The sequence below is a fragment of the Tenrec ecaudatus genome, chromosome 1 (assembly GCF_050624435.1).
Source record: "Tenrec ecaudatus isolate mTenEca1 chromosome 1, mTenEca1.hap1, whole genome shotgun sequence".
Classification (NCBI taxonomy): domain Eukaryota; kingdom Metazoa; phylum Chordata; class Mammalia; order Afrosoricida; family Tenrecidae; genus Tenrec; species Tenrec ecaudatus.
Genome location: NC_134530.1, coordinates 155,548,210 through 155,564,380, shown reverse-complemented (window position 1 = coordinate 155,564,380; position 16,171 = coordinate 155,548,210). Strand labels below are relative to the sequence as shown.

General features: G+C 41.2%; 1 protein-coding gene across 1 annotated transcript in view; it reads right to left on the bottom strand.

Annotated features, from left to right (window-relative positions):
• Positions 1-900: 900 nt before the first annotated feature.
• HAO2 (hydroxyacid oxidase 2) overlaps positions 901-16,171 on the bottom strand; it is a 29,288-nt gene continuing 14,017 nt past the window's right edge. The window contains exons 5-7 of the mRNA XM_075540329.1: positions 7,632-7,790; positions 6,550-6,619; positions 901-2,367 (exon numbers count right to left, since the gene is read on the bottom strand). Of these exons, the coding sequence (XP_075396444.1) occupies positions 2,312-2,367; positions 6,550-6,619; positions 7,632-7,790 (285 nt within the window). The 3' untranslated portion in view covers positions 901-2,311. The remainder of the gene's footprint in view (positions 2,368-6,549; positions 6,620-7,631; positions 7,791-16,171) is intronic.

The following is a 16,171-nucleotide window of genomic DNA, read 5'->3' as shown; positions in this document are numbered from 1 at the left end:
ATCAAAACAAAAAACCCAAACTCATGGTCATCAAGTTGATGTTGACTCATAGTGACCTCAAGGGACAGAGTAGAACTGCCCCTGTGAATTTCAGAGACTGTAACTATTTAAAGAGGGAGAAATCCCATCTTTCTGCCATGGAGCAGCTGGTGATTTTGAACTTGGGGCCTTGTGGAGCATAGGCTAACTCATAATCACCATGCCACCAGGGGTCCTCTTGTGTGAAGCCAGTTACAGTATGTTTGTAGAGAGAAGCATGTACATACTGTATATAATAGAATATAAGCTGACCCGAGTATAAGCCAACGTACCTAATTATTACCTGGGAATCCAGAAAAACTGATTGATTCGAGTATAGCCTAGGGTGGGAAATGCATAATGTGAATTAACACAGAGACCAGAAGGGAGAGACGGAGCGCAGCCACAGACACATCCTTACCAGTTCAGCTGCCAGCAAATTGGAGCCGTCAACGTCACAGGATGGCTCTGATTGGTTAGATGTGAGTAAACAAACATTCAAAGCCCTGCAGTGTCAGCGGGGCTTTGAATGAACAGCGGAGGAATGGCCATCACCTGCGAGATGTTACACTTCGCTGGGGTACCACTGACCCAATGTATAAGCTGAACCCCAGTTTTTCAGCACATTTTTTTGTGCTGAAAAACTCAGCTTATACACGAGTATATATGGTAAGTAAATAGAACACAATATACCATATATACTCATGTATAAATAAATAGAACAAAATATATCGTATATACTCGTGTACAAAAATGTGCTGAAAAACTGGGGTTCGGCATATACATGGGTCAGTGGTACCCCAACAAGGTGTAACATCTTGCTGCCACTCCCCCCGCAAGGTAACGGGATGAGCGCCCATTATCTCACGAGTGATTGCCATTTCTCCGCTGTTCATTCAGAGCCCTGCTGACACTGCAGGACTTTGAATGTTTGCTTACTCACATCTAACCAATCAGAGTGGTCCTATGACGTGTATCTTTGAATAAGCCTTTTAAAGAGCGTGTGCGAAGGATGTGACATGAATGGATGTCATCTGGTCAAGCCCGACTAACAAAAGGAGGAAATCTCATAAAGTCTGACATAGAGTTAATAGCAAAGTGGGTTCGAGATGCATGGGAAGACATTCCAGAAGACATGGTGAGACGTACCTTCCAGAAATGTAGTATTAGTAATGCTATGGATGGCAGTGAAGACTGCGCTTTGTATGAAAATGGTGATGATGGCGATCTCAGTGAGGACAGCGTCTATGATGACCTCACACCAGCTGAAGCTCTGCATTGGGATACCGATGATGATGAGGAATCAGTTTTGAAGGACTTTAACCCTTTACATTTTAGCTTGGTTGCTGATTGAGCTCAGGGAATAGTACTCTTAAGGAATCATTGTTGACACGTTATTGTTTTTGTTGAACCTATTTTCCACTTACTGTGCTGGTTTACTAATGTTAAGTGACTTGTTGTCCTTTTATTTCTGTTTTTTATTTAAAATAAATATTTAAATACATTACCCGACTGATGTCTCAATTTTTAGTAATTTTATTTTCATTTGTTTTGATTATTGAAACTCACCAATAGCTTCTGCATTTTCCACCCTAGGCTTATACTCGAGTCAATCGGTTTTACTGGTTTCCCAGGTAATAATTAGGTACCTTGGCTTATACTCAGGTCGGCTCATAATCAAGTATATATGGTAATATGAATTAAAATGGTAGAATGTGCAAGGGGCACTAGAAAGCACAGAACAAGTAGCTAAGGGTATAGGTTAGGTGGCATTTGAACAAGGTCTTGAAAGATAAATAGGAATTTGCCAAACAGTCATAATACCAGTTACTATTTCTTGAGTGCCTAAAATATGCTAAATGTTGCTCTTTGCACTTTGCATACATTATCTAAATCTTTTTCCCAATCCAGCAAGTCCATTAGTGTAATCCCCATTTTACAGAGAGCAACAGAGAAATAAAGAGATGGCAACATTTGCTCAAGATACACAGCTTGTTAGTACCAGTCCTGATTGTCAAACCTAAAGTCAGATGGCACCAAAGCTTGTGCCCTTTAGTCTATCATTTCCTAAGGGAAGGGTATCCAGCAAGAGAATAATGCCATAAAGCTAATGAGTCCCAGCATTGGAGGAGGGCCCACAGCATAGGGCTGGAGGACTAAGTGTATAGAGGATGAGCCATTGGGCAGGATGGCATCCCAGGGTGTGGCACCTTGCGCCATGTTTGAGTTGGTTTGAGCTGGTCTTCCTCCTGTGGATAACCTTGGCAGTCTGATGACCATCAGCTCTCCTTGCTTACAACCTAGGGAACTGGACGAGGTTCCGGTTAATCTCAGCGACTGACCGGCAGCCTAAGAGAGCAAAGCAGGAGAGAAAGTTCAGTTTTCTAAATGCCAGCAACCCACCCATCCATGTTTGGAATGGTCAGAATGAGAACAAGACTGACTTGGTCTCTGCGCTCAACACAATAAATAATTAAATACAAAAAAAATGAACAACATTTCTGATGGCACTGAAAATTCATTTTCTGGGCTTGGGCCACACCCAATCAAACCAGAAGGCAGTTGCCCAAGGTGATCTCTGTTCCATCAGTGGGAGCCCTGCCAGGTTGATGGGTCTTATATCATGTTAGCTGGCTCCATCATTTCTCATGCACTCTCTTATTTCCAGGCAGAATGAAATATTTATGGATCATCCTATACTTTCCCGGTGTCAACTCTGGCATCGGCTGTCTATCGAAGGACTGCTGTTTCCTTTTCGTGGGGAATGGGAGATTGTTTTGATGCGTGGGGCACTGGTGTATCATTGCTTCTAATCCAGACTCCCCACATTCAGCGGACAAAATAAGGGACTCACACAGACATCCATTCATCTTTGTATGTTGTCAGTGCCACCCTATGGCAGCCTGATGTGCTGCTGCAGAGTAGAATCGCTTCCTGTCATCTTCATAGCTGTGGCATTTTGGAAGCAGATTTCCAGAAACCTCTGGGTGGGTTCAAACTACCAGTTAGACATCAGACACTTTAACTGTTTGCATCATCCAAGGACTCTTTAAACACAACCACATCAGAATAGCAGGGTAAAAACACCGCTTCTCCCTTTGTGGTCAACTAATAAGCCATGGATCTGAAATGGACTCCAAGCAGCTAGCAAAACAATAATGCACCTATTAGATACTACTTGAACTTTTATCTCAGCCTTGATATAGCCCAGGAATGTAGAAAGGGTCAGGGAGGAGCCAACCCAAGAGATGGGATGGTTGTTCCATGCATGGAAGGACCTTCAGTGTACCAAGGCTCTTAATTTGCATGCAGTAGTATGGCTGTCACGGAGACTGGACACAGGAAGAGAATAGAATCACTCCAGATAACAAGTGAAGTGAAGGGAGAAAGGAGAACCAGTAAGATGGTGTGGGGCTAGGGAGTTGGGTGCAGTGGTCAGTGAAGAATTTAATAACCTGAATAGGTAGCATTAACTTGAAATTCTGTATCTAGGATGTATACTCCTAAAGCCAAATGCAATACTCTAAAAAATAAATGTAACTAATGAGAGTATCATTTTCTGAAAATGGAAACAAAGGAAAGAGTTGCATTTCAGCCCCGGGCTGATTGACAGGGACAGAACCGGCAGGCCTGGGAGAAGAAAATAATCTGAAAATTGAAATCATTCAGTAGAAGCAGGGATTCAGTGTCAGAGGTGACCCTCTCACCTCTTACCCTTGACATTGACATTGATCTTAATAGGGTCTGTGGGTCTCCACAGGGTGGACATTCCAAGCATGTTGACATACCCAGAGTGCACAGAGGTCTCAGCTGACACTTTTCAGCTCCACATGTGAAATTTAACACCTAAACATTAGATTTTCCTTTTGACTCATTTAAAATTTGTTCTGCTTTTTAATATTTTATGCTTTTCTTTTGACTGAGGTTTTTCTCTGGTTTACTTTGTTCTTGTGTTTTTTGTATTTTTTTCTGTATATGGAATCCAGGATAGCTAACTCTATCGAGACAGTAACTAGATTAATGGTTTCTTGGGGGGGAAATTGGGAGTTAATAATATTGGGTACAAGAAATAAGAAAATGTTCCAAAATAGATTGTGGTGATGACTGTACAGACAGCTCTTCTCAATATAGTTGAACTATTGAATTGTTTGATGTGTGAATTATCTACTAAAAAAACGGTTTTTCTTTTTGAGGCTTAACAGTTACATCAAAAAGCAGTTCTGCTGCAAACCAGTTTAAGTATCAAATCTACCAGCTGTTCCATGGCAGAAAAGACCCGCAGTTTGTTTCTTCAGAGTGAAAGCTTTATGGAGTGGTTCTACACTGTCCCATAGGGCTGCTGCGAGGCCCAGTTGGCTCAATGGCGCAAAACAACACTAGGTGCATCAAAGTGATAGGATTCTATTTCAAGGCAATTTGATGTTCTCATTCACATGGCATAGTGAGTTATTCTATTGAGATGCCAACGACAAGGTCAGTAGTTCAAAATCACCAGTTGCTCTGAGGGAGAAAGATGAGGCTTTCTATTCTCTTAAAGATTTACAGCTTCAGAAATGGAAAGGACCAGTTTCTATTCCATCCTGTAGGGCCACTAGAATCAGAAACAACTCAATCACAGTGAGTTTGGTTTGGTTTGGTTTTTATTGACATGTAGAAATCAACTATATTTTTTATTTATACTACTTGTCAATGAAAGTTCTCATCACTGATTTCTGGATTCCTATCATTATACCAAAGACACTGCCTTTCACTTAACAAAAAAGTTGGGAAAATGCACGGTGACAATTTTTTCATAGCTTATATTATTATTATAAGTTATGAGGATATTTAAGGCATAACAGTTAAATCAAAAAGCAGTTCTGCTGGAAACCAGTTAAAGTATCAAATCTACTAAAAGGCTTTACCTCATTTAAAGTTAAGAAGGTAATTCAAAACAATAAAGCTGAAAAGGACTTGTATTAATTCCCAGGCCAGCTACCTCATCTAATTGGTGATGAGACTTTCATGAGGTCTAGACAACCAAGTGTTGATATGACTTCACTCAACAATTCCCTGGCATTGAGTTGATTCTGACTCATAGTAAACCTATAGAACAGCGTAGAATTGGTCCTGTGGGTTTCTGAGACTGTTACACTTTCTGAAAGTGGAAGTCATTTTTAATTTTCAAAGCGAATTATGATTTTTAACCTCTCTAGAAATATCACTATAGCAGTTAGAAACCCCATTTAACAGTAGTAGCTGAAAAGGCTTTCTTCTCTTAGTGCCGTGATAACCCAAGAGCCCACACTAATGAAGACCCAAACCCATTACTGTCAAATCAGCTCGGACTCCGAGTGACCCTATTGCGTAGAGGGAGTTGCACTGCCTCGCATCGTTTCCAGGCTGTATGCAGTCTACAGGAGCAGACTGTCACGCCCCCTCCGCCCCGGGCCAAGAGGCTGGTGAGGTGGAGCTGATGGCTCTTCAGCTGGCATTATGCAAATACTTAATGGCTGTGATACCAGCAGGAACATATTGAAAAATTCAAGAATTAGCAGCACCAAAAACCCATCGCCATTGAGTAATTTCCAACACATCACGATCCTATACGGAGTTCCTGAGACTGGATATCTTAACAGGAGTAGACAGTCTCATCTTTCTCCTGCAGAGAGGCTGGTGGTTTTGACCTAAGAACCCTGTACTTAGCAGCCCAGTGCTCACCCCAAGACACCACCAGGGCTTTTTCGGAGGGGGGAGTATTAATTTCTGACCACACGCTAACATGGGGTTTTGTGCAGATGTTTCACCTGCATTGTGCAGGGAAGGGCTAAGAGGAGCTCCCCACTCTTCCAGGAACTCTGAGGGAATGACTCTCACTCGGAAGATGGAAGAGGCTGTCGTTTCCACCAACAGAAAGTTTCCTATCTTCTTCCCTCCACCCCAGCTTTGTTCAGCATAACCCACCTTCTAAATATAAAGCAATACCTTATCATCATAGAAAACCATGGAGAAAAATAATATAAAAAGATTAAGTGGGGACAGGGCATTTTCAGGGCATGGAGTCTATTCTGTGTGACACTGTTAACACTGAACACATGGTGTGGTGCACTTGCTGCAAGACTGTCCAATGTGGAATGGATTCTGTTGTGAACCAAGACTTCAGATAATTCTTGTCTACCACTGTTCTGCTCTGTTAACAGATGGGTCTGCGTGCGTCCACTTGATGGCAATGAGTTTGTGTGTGTGTCATGGGAGCCTCAGGGAGTGGGGGGCAGAAACCAGGCTGAAGAGAGGTCAACTAGAGGCAAGGAACATCAATCTTGGTCGTCACTAGACCTCCTGCCTTAAGCTTCCAAATGGAGGGGCGGGGGGGTGGGCGGGAAATACGGAACTTACTTGTAAACTTCTATTCTTTTGGCTAACAATGAGACTAATCAATAGAATTACCTTATGCCCCTAGGGGGATGATTTATAATGTTCTCAAATAAAATGAGGATGATGTTTCTAAAGTGAACCAGGAATATATATATATAAACCCTGAATAGATCTTACCTGTAAGAGACATGGATGTGTGAAACTCCTTCTTCAAGATGTTCAAAACTTTCTGGACACCATGTTCACCCTGCTCAGGGGACAGATGGGAGAGAGAGAGAGAGAGAGAGAGAGAGAGAGAGAGAGAGAGAGAGAGAGAGAGAGAGAGAGAGAGAGAGAGAGAGCATGAAGGAACATTTTGACCATCTGCTGAATCTAAATTCTGGACATAGCCTGAGATTTGGTGGGGAACGTTTGTGAAATTACAATGATGTTGGAAATAAAGGAGAGACACAAGAAAAAAGATGGGGTAGAACTGTTGAAAAGCCTGAAGTGTCAACTGGACATCCCTTACAGAAGGGTCGAGGGGTGTGGGGAGACAAGCCAGTCAGGGTGCAGGGTAGCAACGATGAAACATACAGCTTTCCTCTATTTCCTAAATGCTTCCTCCCCTCACTATCATGATCCCAATTCTACATTACAAATCTGGCTAGACCAGAGGCTGTACACTGGTACAGATAGGAACTGGAAACACAGGGAATCGAGGGCAGATGATCCCTTCAGGACCAGTGCTAAGAGTGGTGATACCAGGAGGGTGGAGGGAGAGTGGGATGGAAACGGGGAACTGATTACAAGGATGTACACATAACCTCCTCCTTGAGAGACGAACAACAGAAAAGGGGGTGAAGGGAGACGTTGGACACGGCAAGATATGTCAAAATAATAATTTATAAATTATCAAGGGTTCATGAAGGAGGGGGTAGCGGGAAGGGAGGGGGAAATGAGGAGCTGATGCCAGGGACTTAAGTGGAGAGCAAATGTTTTGAGAATGTTGAAGGCAATGAATGTACAAATGTGATTTACACAATCGATGTCTGTATGGATTGTGATAAGAGTTGTATGAACCCCTAATAAAACGATTTTTTTTTAAAAAAGAAGAAGAAAAGCCTGAAAGTAGAAAGGCTCAAGTGAGGCATACCTGACCTTTAGGGATCTGGACAGCCTGGAAAAAGTAAGTTTGCAGGTACCTCCGCAGAAAAGCATGATGGGCATCATTAAGAAACTGAGCATTCCCCCATTGACTTTCGCTTTTTCATTCTCACCTTGTAGGCAAGACCCCACAGAATGGGTCTTCCCACGAAAACACACTTTGCTCCAAGTGCTAGGGCCTTTAGCACATCATTGCCCGTTCTGATGCCGCCGTCCAGGTATACCTCCACCTTCCCTGCCACCGCACTTACAACCTCTGTCAAGGCATCGATCTGAAAAAGAAGGACACATGTGCTCTGGGATGCCCTTGTGACCCTGAGAGGCTTATGGAACAGAGCTGTCATCTTACTTCTCTGGGTGGTGTTGGTGGTGAGGTGCCATCCAGGCAGTGGGGTTGGTTGTGATCCATAGTGTCCTGTGCATAACAGAATGACTCACTGCCCAGTCCTACACCAGCCTCCCAATTCCTGCTACGTTTACGCCTATTGCTCAAGCCATGGTGTCAACCCACCTCATTGAGAGCATTCCCCTTTTTCACTGCGCCTCTACTTGACTGAGCATGATGTCCTTTTCCAGGGACTAGTATCTCCTGAAAGTATCCAGGGTGGTGTACACGCCGGACTGCTAACTGCAAGGCCAGCAGTTCCAAACCACCAGCTACTCCTCGGTAGAAAAATGGGGCTTTCTACACCTATAAATCGCTAATCTTGGACTCTCCCATGGGGCAGTTCTTCCCTACCCTAAAGAGTCACTATGAGTTGACATCGACTTGAGGGCTGTGAGTTTGGTTTGGATTGGTGTTCCCCCTGAGAGCACGTCCAAAGTATGTGAGATTCAGTCTCAACAGCCTAGCTTCTAAGGAGCGTTCTGATCATACTGCTCTCAGGACCAGTTGTTCATTCTGTGGCTGGCATATTCAGTATCTGTAGCCAAGACTTCTTTAGTCAGTGCCTCACTTTTGCATGTATAAGAGGTGATGGGAAACTAGCATGACATGCTCAAAGTGACCTTTTTGCACTTTAAAAGTGTTTTCTGCAGCACATTTGCCCCATCTAATACACGGCTTGAGTTTGTCATTGCTGCTTCCATGGACGTTTAATGTGGATAAAATTATTCCTTGATAGCTTCAATCTTTCCCCCAATTGTCACGATGCTGCTTATTGGTCTAGTTGTAAGTATTTTGGTGTTCTTTGTGTTAAGGTGCAAACCACCCTGAAAGACATGGTCTCTGATCTTCAGTAATTGTTTTAAGTACAGGTGGGAGGGTAACGGAGGGAGGAGGAAAAAAAGAGGAGCTGAGACCAAGGGCTCAAGTAGAAAGAAAATGTTTTGGAAATGTTGATGACAACATATATACAAGTGTGCTTAATACAATTGAATGATGGATTGTTGTAAGATTTGTAAGAGCCCCCCAATAAAATGATTAATAGTAATAAAAATAAAAAAATTCCTGACTTAAAGTGACTGCCTTCCAAAGTATGAAGGGACAATCATGCCAGACATCAATAAGGAAAACTGTGTGAAAAAATTCATCTGAAACTATATAGTCCTATATTTCCATCATCTAATTATTGAAACTATTTCTATGATGCTGTGAAGAAGAAGTCATACTAGAGAAGGTAATGGAATGACTCTTCAGCTGGGTTGTAATCTGGCTTGAGTTAATTTATGCAAGAACAGGACAGAACATTGTAGAGCCCTCTAGGAATACAGCTGCCTTATTCTCCTGCTATGTCCTAGGAGAAAACACAAGGACAGAGTTAGCTGCAGAGCCTCAGAGAGCAGGGAAATTCACTCAAAAAGTCACTCCACTCAGAGAACTGGAACAGGGTGAGACAAGGGAGGCACTACCGGTGGGCACAAAATTTAAGGGACCAAAAAAAGTATTCATCAAGAAACAAAAAATCATATCATTTTAAACGTGGGTAGCCAACCGGACATCCCCTTACTGAAGGGTTGTGGGGAGAAGATGAGCCTGTCAGGGTTGCAGGGTAGCAACGATGAAACATTTAACTTTCTTCTAGTTCTTAAATGCTTCCTGCCCCCCTCCCCCTACCACTATCATGATCCCAATTCTACCTTACAGATCTGGCTAGACCAGAGGAGTACATTGGTACAGATAGCAACTGGAAACAGAGAATCCAGGACAGATGACTCCTTCAGGACCAGAGGTGAGAGTGGCGATGCCTGGAGGGTGAAGAGAATGTGGGGTAGAAAGGGGGAACTGATTACAAGAATCTAGGTATAACCTCCTCCCTGGGGGATGGACAGCAGAGAAGAAGGCGGGGAGAGACATCGGACAGTGTAACATATGACAAATAATAATAATAATAATTTATGAATGATGAAGGGTTCATGAGGTGGGGGCAGTGAGGAGGGAGGGGGGAAATGAGCAGCAGATATTAAGGGCTCAAGTAGAAGGCAAATGTTTTGAGAATGATGATGGCAGCAAATGTACAAATGTTCTTGACACATTGGATGGATGGTGATAAGAGTTGTATGAGCCCCCAATAAAATGGTTTTAAAAAAAGAAACCATATATATTTTAATGCAACATTTAAAAAAACCGAGTTGACAAAATTTGGCTTGTAAGCCAAAAACCTGTTTTACTAAATCAAGGTTATTGGAGATGGGGTCAGGGTTAAGGTACAGTGGGGGGATAGGATTATGCAAGTGTGGGGTCGTTCCTTTATTTCAAATGTTGATGTTTCATTTAAAATAGTTTTGGTCTTGCATTCATTTCTTTCTTTTTTTAAAAAATGTGAATTTAGAATTATGTGTCTTGATTAGTGAGATTTTCGGTACCTCCTCAAATTTTGAGCCCAAGGCAAAAATGCCACACTCCCTCACATTAGTCCTGTCCCTGAATGACCTTGGGTTTTTTTCTGAAGTCAAATAGCTCAAGAGAATAGCCTGCTTATCTGCCATATGGGATAAGACATTCCCTTTTCTTCCTCCTGGCTCTTTCCTGTGTCCATATAAAAGAAAAATTCTGCCAAACACTCACTTTATACTGAGGACGTGCCTGTTTTTTCTTTTAACTTGGAATTGTGCATTCGGTGACATTTTACAGCCAACACTTCATCAGCGCTCCCACTGTCAGGCCTGGCCTGCTTTCATCATCCCTTGTCCATCTCCCTCTTCCTAGGCACTGTCTTCCTCTTCGCTCAGGTGAGTCCTTGTGCACCCTTTAGTCTGTGAGAGCCCTCTCCTCCCCCTCCAGTACCAGATAGCCATCAAAGTCTGTTTTTGTCAGAAAACCATACACACATTTTTTTAAATAACAGTAATCCCACCTCCTATTTGTCCTTTTGTGATTGACTAATTTCACTCACCATAATACCCTCTAGGGTGATCCATGTCATAAGGTATTTGATGCCTTGTTATGCTTTCATGTTGCCTAGTATTCTTTTAAAAAAATCATTTCATTGGGGGCTCGTACAACCCTTATCACAATCCATCCATCCATCCATGGTGTCAAGCACATTTGTACATTTGTGGCCATCATCATTCTCAAAACATTTGCCCTCTACTTGAGCCCTTGGCATCAGCTCCTCATCACCCCCTCCCTCACGAATCCTTGATCATTTATAAATTATTATTATTTTCATATTGCATAGTATTCTATTGTGTGTATACACTCAAGTTTACTTCTGTATTGTCCCACCAATGGACATTTAAGTTGTTTCCTGTTTTTTGCTATTGTGGTGCCCAACACTGTGATTAACATGGGTGTGTATGTATTTGTCCATACTCTTGCTTATTTCTTTAGGATCTATATCCAGTAGAGGGATTGCTGGGCCATATGGCATTTTCCTTCTTCTTCTTCTTCTTCTCCTCCTCCTCCTCCTCCTCCTCCTCCTCCTTCTTCTTTTTCTTCTTCTTCTTCTTGGAAGCGCCACAGCATCTTCCACAGTGGTGTACCAACCTCTCCACCCCTTTTCCAGCATTTATTATTGTCTGGGTTTTTTCTGTTGTTACTGTGAACTTTGTTATCAATTTTAGAGTGAGGGGGTGTCTCATCTTAGTTTGGATCTATATTCTTATCTTTGGTTACTTTCAATATGGAGTTTCTTTTGCTCATGTCAGGATCAGAAGTATTTCTTCATATGTTTATTGACTATCGGCATGTTTTGTTTAGTAAACTGGTTGTTCATGTCCTCTGCCCATTCTTCAATTGGATGGCTCATCTTTTCTTGTTGAGATATTAACATTTTCTATAGAGTTTAAAGATTAGTCTTTTGATATGTCATTGGCAAAAATTCCCCCACCCCCTAGACTATAGGTTTTCTTCTTACTTTTGATGCATACAAATGTTTTATTTTTAAGCAGTCCCAGTCATCTCTTGTATCTTCTGCTGCACACATGTTTTTCTTTATTAAAGAGGAAACTTTAATAAATATTTGATACATTTTAAGTTTTGATGATCATTCCCAGCAGCTGCAGCTTTGATTAACTCCCCCCTCTCCCTTTCTTTCCTGGATGTCACTCAGACCTGAAGGAGTTGGGGCTTGATGAGTTAGGCTTGTAAGTAATTGCTACAGTGGTTAACCTAAACTTAAGAGAAAGAATCAGCCAGAGAAAACCCAGATCCATTCACGTAAAAGAAATACAGATTCTAGTCACAGATAGGAAAGCCAGAAAGTTTAAGGGGAAAAAATGTAATCAAGCAACGTACTGACACCAGAGAAGTATAAAGCCGTGGCCGTAGCTGCCGCTTCTTTCCACCTTGTTAGTAAACTGTGCTGAATTGCACCCAGTCTCTGTGATTGGCTGCAGGCACTGCTGGCTGGACATTTAGTTCTGTTTACTATGGCACCTCTAGTTGGGACATCCTCAATATCTTTTTGGAAGTAAAGGTGTTTGTCCTTTGTACTACTTGCTGGGAGACTCTGTGAGCCACCAGGACAGGGGCAGTAGGGGCACATTCTGAACCTCCTTAGTGGCACCACATTCTGAACCTCCTTAGTGAGACCAGCGCCTCGAGGACTTTTGGAGTATCCGCTTTCTGCGTGTCCCATCAGGCTTGATTTCTGCAGAATCTGTACATTTTATCTTGTGATTAGGTGCCTGGTCAGATTTCTGTTCCGCCCAAGGGCTGCTTTACAGTTGTGTGTCCCTATCCGGTCTGTTTTGGTTAACAACCCCTGTTATGATGGGAGCGAGAGCTTCCATCCTAGAAGAAAAATCCGTTCAGACAAATCCTGCTTGTGTTGGCCCATTTATGGGCCTATTTTGTCCCTATGAATAAAAAGAGAACAGTGTTCTATTGTAATATGACGTGCCCTATTTGCAATCTGGACTCTAGAGAAAAATCACCCTTAAATCGATCTGTAAAATATTATACTATCATACACTGTGAATTGTTTCGTAGAAGTTTGAGTAAATGAGATGAAAATATTTGTGAACAAGCTTTTATAACTCTCTACAACCAGGATTCAGGGCAGAAGGGAAATGAATTGTTAACTTTTCTCCCCCTTTAAATCTTTGGTTTGAACTCAGTTTTAATTTTATGATGTATTTGTGCTTTCAAATTAAATTGGCTTATTATGGGGAATTAATAAAATAGTTCCGTTCGACAGGTTTTTGTATGTGTACATCAACCTGCAAGTCTAGACTTTTACAAGTGACTTGAATTACATATTCCAGGTGTTTCCAAAGAAGGAAAAAAGGGATTTTTAGAGAGAAAAAACAATGTATGGTTTTTACACTTTTTTTTCTGGCCTGAGCTTGTTTAGATATGCATGTGGATAGAGTTCAATGTAGGTAATTCTAAGTAGAAGTGGCCAAGGGCTACAGGAAGTTCAGTACTCTGCGGCTGAACCACAATGTGGAGATTTGAGCCCAATTAAAATAAACAACAAAAAGAACTCACTGCCCTCCAGCTGACGCCAACTTATAGTGATCCTGTAGGATATGGTAGACCTTCCACGGTGAGTTTCTGAGATTGTAACTGTTTGGGGGAGTAGAGAGCCCTGTGGTCTTTCTCCTGCAGAGCGGCTGGTGATTTCAAACCACGGACCCTTCCGTTAGTAGCCCCAGTGCATAACCCCCATGCCACCGGATCAGCCAGTTGCTTCTGTTTGAGTTTTACAATCTCAGAAATCCTGGGAAGTAGTTTCTGCTCTATCCCAGGAGGTTGCCGTGAATCAGAATAAATTTAATAATCAGATTTATTTGAAGTAAAAATGGAGACATTGTAAAGAATCTAGGAAAGCTAAATTTAGATAAAATAAGCAAAGCTTAAAAATAATTAAACTGTATTTTTGTAGTATCTTATAGTACAAAAGTAAGTTCAAGAGCTTCTATGTGATCTTTTGATACTAAATCTGAGTTGGTAGATATTTTTGTAATTGGATGTTCACATTTAAAATATTTGTTGTCTGCTAAATAGTGTGTTCATTTTTTCTAATTTTGAAGAGTTCTATAGTAGATACATAAGAACAATGGTTGAAGAACTCTTATTTAATATCACTAAATTTAATTAATAGTCTGAATAATTTCACCTAGAGGACCATCTAAGACTATTCCATCCATAGGATCATTAAGACATCACGGAGATTGTTCAAACATCAAAAATGATTCTTTTACTATTTTATCTGAATGCGGTAATAAATATTTAACATCTTGTGATTATAAGTTTTACTCAAGATATAATTTTAAATATTTTAATGGCTAATTCATTTTGTTTTTGAAACTATCAACTTACCTATAGGCTTAATTAAGATTTAGCTTTTAGCTTGATGCCTTTTTTAATTAGCATGTCTTTCTTATTTCAAAATGTATGTGGATCATATTATATTCATAAAATATAGCAATTGGGATGATAAGCCCATGTGAAAGAATTTAGAGTAACCTGACTGAAAAGATATAAAGAAATCAGAATGACTAATAGTAAGGTTTGTTTGTATTTTGTTTTTTTAAGAAGGAAAAAAGGTAGCTTTATCTTAAGCAAAATGTCTGGTTGTAGTAGAGTGTGAAAGATGGTAAACTGATGCAAAGATTTGAAGGAAAGTGAACTGTAGGAAGAAAGCCCAGAAAGTTAGAAACAATGGAATGCTCTTAAACTTACATGGGATCAAAGTTAGGGTGATTTTATTCATAAGATGGAAAAATGCTGGTGAATCACCACAAAATGTTCTATAAGTAATACTATTTCCTAATAAAATAATAGTCTTAAGGGGACCTATAGCCCTGTCGTAGCAAGTACATAACAATCAGCTCAAGTAAATGCTAACTATCATATTAAGTACAATCACCAATAGTAAAGTTGAAAAAGATGGTGAATAGATCACTGCAACTATTTCTCAGTAGTACGGGTGAAAAACAATGACAGAAAGTTTAGGAATTTAGGATTGACGTTATATCTGAAAATATTAAGCACTGTATTTTGAATTGTTTCCTGTTGGTCTGACGTTCCTTCTAAGTTTTAATGAACCTTGTTTGGCTGTGCATGTTTCTGTAAGTTCTATATGTGGGAATGTTGTGGACATTAAAAGAGTATCCGCTGGAGACCTCCCCTCCCCTGGGGTCCAGTCCTTATGTTGCAGAAAGAGGAAGAAGACCAACCAGTGTCTGATATACAAGATTTTGCTTGGGTCACGCCCAGTCAACAGACACCCCAACAAAAGTGACGAGTGAACTTTACTGGAAAGTCAAGTCAGGAGGTGGGTGGGGCACTTGTCTGTTTTTGGAGGAGGCCTTACACTTCTGTTGGTGGGTAAACCGGGTGGGGCAACCTGCCACTGGAAAAAATCAAACCCTTTCCTTTCCTTGAAATAGACCTCAAGGAGAGAATATGCTGGACATTATGTCACCAATTGGAAACTTTTGACCTAGTTTCTATCCAGCCCTTGGTGACTCATGCCCCACTGTGCTCCAGAAAACAGACAACTGGTACTTCTTGACTCTGCCCCTTAGATAGGCCACAACAGATAGATCAGATTTGGAAACCCCACTAAGCAAACTGGATTTTACCTTAAACTCAGCTGTAGCAGATTTAAGGAACTGATGAACTTCTCTGGTAAGGCTGAAATGTCCGAGTGCAAGAAGAAGCAGATGATTGCTACCCCAAGGTTCTGGAATCGGAGGTCGTTGGACTTGGACTTTGGCTCTGATCTCTTATTTTGAGGGTGGCTGGAGATGAGCAAATATTTACTTATTGGGGCGGGAGGGGTGTTCTTTCTCTCTCTCTTTTTTTTACAAATCACATGTGTTACTCTGTCAGGCATGGTTCTGCCTTTCTGAATGAGCATTGTTGAAAGTTTTGCTTTATTGCCAACCTTAATTGTTTCTGTAGTGTTCAGTCATGTACGTTTTAAATCTATACAAGTCAACAATCCATGTGTTGTACTGGAATTCCTACACATATATAATTTACTTTTCTCATTTCTTTGCTATTGGCTAACAATGATACTATCAATAGAATTGCCGTATGCCCCCATGAGGATGCTTTATAAGGTTATCAGATAACATGATAATGATGTTTCTAAAGTATCCACCCTGAATAGATTTTGAGTTTACACTTAATTATAGCCCTACTCTAACAACAGTGAGGTCTTGTGACAAGGCCCTATTTAATCCTTGCCTTTGTGAAGAGATCACTGAAGATCTGAGTGCTGTAGCAAAGTGTGGTGAAGAAACCAGATGGTGC